At 33.3% G+C, this 5,156-nt stretch overlaps 1 protein-coding gene across 1 annotated transcript; it reads left to right on the top strand.

Annotated features, from left to right (window-relative positions):
* Positions 1-806: 806 nt before the first annotated feature.
* On the top strand, positions 807-3,294 carry LOC124918067 (protein translocase subunit SecA-like). The gene is made up of 5 exons (XM_047458327.1): positions 807-1,130; positions 1,228-1,376; positions 1,773-1,934; positions 2,649-2,764; positions 3,013-3,294. The coding sequence occupies exons 1-5, from the start codon at positions 941-943 to the stop codon at positions 3,047-3,049; spliced, it is 654 nt and encodes a 217-aa protein (XP_047314283.1). The 5' UTR covers positions 807-940; the 3' UTR covers positions 3,050-3,294.
* Positions 3,295-5,156: the final 1,862 nt, after the last annotated feature.

The raw sequence follows: 5,156 nt of genomic DNA, 5'->3' as shown, positions 1-5,156 counted from the left end.
AAAAGCATTTACACACATAAACGAAACCAGAACCAAACCCTAAACCCTAAATACATCAATATAAATTAATATAAACGGCATAAAACACATCAAAACCTAACCCTAACTCTTAAGCCCTAAACTCACCGGAATATGTCGAAGAGACGGTGGAAAGACGATGATGTCGAATAGACGGTGGAAAGTCGAAGATGTTGGACGAGGAACGATGTTGAGGAACGATGATCTTGATTGATGTTGAAGGAAGTCGGCAGTTGCGTGGTTTTGGAAGTCGGAGTGGGAGGGAGAATCGGGGAGGTTTTGTTTTAAAATAGGGCCAAAAGTTATATATAAGACTAAAGACGCGAATTATCATTCACGCGATTTAATATAAATCGCGTGAGTTCATCAACGCGTTTTAGATGAAATACGTGGATGGTAATTCACGTAAATTGAAAAACGCGAATTGCCATTCACGCGTTTCATCTAAAACGCGTGAATGGTAATTCGCGTCAATGAGCGTAAAATCTGGCGCGCGAGAGGTATTTCTGACATTTCGCAGGGCAAAATGGCCCTTTTTGCCAACATTAGCAGGCGCGGGCCTTTTTTGGAATTTCCCCTATTATGGGGGCATTTCATCAAATTTCCCTTTTTTTATCTAAGTGAATTGACTGTGTATATAATATTTTATTGTTAAAATAAAAAAAAATTGTGTTATATTTTGTTTTAAAGTGTTTTATTTAGATTAATTGATTAAGTGTGGATCAGCAACTTAGGGAACCCTGAATCTGGTTGATCTGTAATTAGGGTTTAACATTTGACTTTTTTTTTAGCGTTTGGCTTCCCATTGTGCAGAAACCCTTTCCTTTGCAAGTCTTCCAAAAACCTCGAGCAAAATCACTCTTCCTCCTTCGTTTCGGAAACAGTCGCTGCATTTGGATGCATATTTGTTTTACTTTAAAACATGCCCACTCACCGATTTATCTTCTCCTTGCTTCGCCGTAATGGCCACCATTTACAGTCACGGGATCGTTGGATCTCCTCCACCGCCCATCTCGACAACTCGTGGATGAACACGATTAAAGGGGTCTTCACCGGTCAAAAGGACACAGATTCTTCACAGACCACAGCAAATGAATCATTCACTCTCCTACGTATGTTCTTATATTTGCATTAAACAAAATTGAGGATTTCTTCTATATGTACATTTGTATAAGTTGGAGATTGTTTTCTTCCATGTTGTCTGTGCAGGCTTTGCTGAGGAATTGAGCAAAGCAAGAAAGGTTGGTTCTTTCAAGAATTACATAGTTGGGAGAAGCAGTGCAGCTACTTTTGCCGATGCATTCGAAAAGCAGGAGGCCATTATTCGATTCCTTGGAGGTTTTGACCCAACTGGAGAGGTTTCTTGTTCTCTCACTCTCTCTGGCCTTTCTTCAATGTTTTATGGGTGGAATTGGAATGCTTTCATAAACATTTATGTACCATGTTTCTCAATTTCGGATAGTAAGAAAATGTGAGCATTATTCTGAAAAGCCTCATACCAACAACCATTCCCTCAAATAGTCAAATATGCCTGCAATTATATGTTAATTTTGATAATGTCTTGTTCTGCTTCTTATTCTTCTTTCTTTCTTTACCTGCTGCTTTATCTCTACCACTTGTATATTAGGTTGCTGACTCAAGGTTGAACATGTGTTATCAATTCATTATGGAAAATTAATTTCCCTTGATTTACTTAATTCAGGACAATTTTTTGTTACATTTTTATTCAATAATACCCTGCTTCCTAATTGCAGAATATTCTACCTACTCAAAAGCAAGAAGCGGCAAAACGCTGTAATTGTACTATAGTTGAGGTGGAGAATACATTAGCCAAATTTACATGGGCTAAGGAAGCACAAAGGAAAATTGAAAAGATGAAAGAAGAAGGGAAACCCTTGCCAACTAGCTTGACTGAGGTATTATTCATTGAATCTTTAAATAATTTGCCTTTTTTTTTATGAAAAATGTCAAATACTGAAACTGACATGCATTATCCTTGTTTTTGCATTTTGGCTTTTCTTTCGCGTTGGCTTTGTCTCCTTTTAACTTTGTGTTCTTTCTTTTGTTTGTTTCACGACCTTTACAAATGACCATTTGTTACAAAAATGTATAGTGCACAACCTAACTCCTTTTCAAAAAGCAATTGTTAAGTCAAGATTATGGTTGTTACAAATGGCTTAAGTGATAAGGAATGTGCTAAGAGTGACGGCTAAGTACTCTTTAGCATTGTCGAATGGGAGTTTGGAAATTTGTTTGAATCATGGTGTAGATTTGTTCAATGATGTGTCTTATTGCTAATATTCTTTTACCAAAAATAGTCAGGATAGACTTGTATGGTCATCAACAAATGAAATGAATTAACTTGTGGCAGTTTTAACTTGTGAAAAATGTTTAGATGGTGTATATTTATTGCGTGAGAATGGATTTGTGGATGACCAAGTCTACGGGTGCCTACTACTTAATTTCCAAATACTACTATAAATCCAGTTTCCAAAGTTAGAAATGAATCTTGTAGGTCATTATGCTATTTGGAATTTTTTTTACCTGACTTAACTTGAATGCACCATTATAATGTATGTCCTTGCTTAAAATTGAGAGCATGGCCAACTTAAGGTTTTCATATTCTATAGGTTCAAAAGCTAATGGGCTCCACACCAATGGATCTTGCAAGGTCAAGCATGGCTAAGAGTGGGCAGATAAGTAGGAATGCGTTATGCCCATGTGGCTCCAAGAAAAGATATAAAAGGTTTGTTCTTTTCTTATCACTGCGGAATGAATTCTGTCTTCTCTGAAATTGTTTCTTTAAGACTAATGCCTGTTGGTTATAGCTGCCTCTGCCAAATGTTCACAAAACATGAAGCGACTAATTATTCATATTATTGTGATGCTTGGAAGATCTCATCTTGCTTATTTGTTTCCACATGAACACATATGCTTCCTCTTTATATTATCATTGTTCATTTGAGCCACTTGACCCTCTTTCTCTCATTGTAGGTGTTGTGCTAAAGATGAAGAGAATAGAAAGGTTTAGAAGACAATTCAGTTAACCACTACAAAGAATCATGGAAGATGATAATATCCATAGGATATAGGAACTCAACAATGGCTGGTGTCCCCCCGGTTCTTCTTCAAATGTCCCAGTTATTTACCAAATTGAAGTGTCGAATGTTGTGACATGTACTCTACAGGATGACTAATTGTTGTGAAAGTTGTCATTTTTTCTTTAACTTTTGAACTAAAAATAAGTTACATTAAGAGGCTCTGTTTGACAACTATAATTCCTTTATGTTATCAAAACCACTTCTTCAATTTGAAGTTTGTGGAATTACTTAGAATAAACACATGTTGCTTCAAAGTTATAGACGATGCAATGTAATCGATGAGTTAAAGTTTAAATTATTTATGGGAAGAATGCCAATTGATAAATTTATAAGAAAAAAAAACCATGGTTTATTCCCCGAAGGAAGTTAGAAGACTCATCCTAATACTAGTCATGATCTCTTACTTTCATTGAGGGCGTTCTAAGTGAGAATTGAAGTCTTTTGGTAAATATCTATAATTGTGATACAAGTTCTGTGATGTTCAAATGAGCTGTCAACCTTCCTTATGAGTATGAAAACTCACTTTCAATCTACTACGTTTTGTTTTGATGATTATGAAGAAGATTCATCTCTCATGGTTAATTGTCATGCTAGTCCATATGAGTTCACAGTAATGAACATGATTTATTTCAAGTAACATTGTGAGTAAACATGAGCTTGGTATGGAGTCGAGATACCCTTATTGATATAGTAGGTACAATATTGTTGTTGTATTAGGCAACAATAGACCGAACACAATAATCTAACTCTATAAGACATGTTGACTTTGTGAGTCAACCAAATTTAAGGATAGGATCATATATAACATATGGAAATCCTTGTTCATTCTTGTATGAATATGCATACATCTGTATCCTCTATGTACCTAAGGGCACCCAACAAAATGCACATAATTGTTCTGAAATTTAGCTTGTGTTGGTTAAATAGTCTATTGAGAAGAATACAAGCACACTCAAAAGTTTTAAGCAACTTATAATCAAGTTTTACAATTTTAAAGTAAAATTGAGAGTATGAATCCCATTAGATTATGTGAGTATAAAGTTTTCTATATTGACCTCTTTAATATGACAATTTAACCAATTCTCAACTAAGAATTTCTCAAATCTGAGTACAATGCATTATAATTAGAAAGACAGATCATGTTTAGAGCTATGTGAGGTGGGTTTATTTATTTATTTTTTTTTTTTTTGGATTTTTATCCGTTGACACGATTTTAAGTTCTCTAACAATGAATTATGAGTGGTCATACTCTCTCCCTTTTCCACGGTTATCTTTTAACTATCAAATTATTTATTTAATCATTTAAAATAATCTTATTTTAATTTTAAATAAAACATTTTAATAATTAAACCAACTAAAATTAAAATAACTTTTTTTTATCCAACGTAATTCTGTAAGACAAAATAAAAAAACCTAAAAATAATATAAGATCAAATAAGTGACTGGAAAAATTTTAGAATTATATTAAAAGTATTATATTCATGAAGATTACATAAATCTTGTTACTATATTCATATCATGAACATATTTTATTTATAAGATCAATGAAAATGGATTTCATTTAACTAAAAGACATGTGTATGTTATGTTTATTATTTGATAAATAATTGTTATAAAGTATGAGAGAATGATATGTTATCACGATAAAAAAAAAAAAAAAAAAAAAAGCAGAAAGATAAATTTTTTAGCCTAATATCTCATTCTTTCTCTCTCATCTCCATTCAAAGCATTGGATCATATTCGTGAGGATCGTTTGAACGAGTTGAAGAGCAATAGATGTTCCGGCACACTCTTCCAAACCGAATCAACTCAAAATGTTGGCCTCTCACGTATATTTTTCTGCCCTTCTCATCCAATAACCTAATGAAAGTGTTGCGCAAAAAAGTAAACTTTACAAGAAAATGGAAAAAAAAAAAAATCAAATATGGCTAAACTCCTAAAATCTCAATCAAGTTAAACTAGAGTAAGGACATTTTAATGCAGTATCTTAATAAATATTTTATATTTAAAAAAAAATTATTTTATCATTATATTTAA

This window comes from Impatiens glandulifera, unplaced genomic scaffold (genome assembly GCF_907164915.1).
Source record: "Impatiens glandulifera unplaced genomic scaffold, dImpGla2.1, whole genome shotgun sequence".
In the NCBI taxonomy this organism is placed as follows: domain Eukaryota; kingdom Viridiplantae; phylum Streptophyta; class Magnoliopsida; order Ericales; family Balsaminaceae; genus Impatiens; species Impatiens glandulifera.
This window is presented reverse-complemented; position numbering and strand designations above follow the sequence as displayed.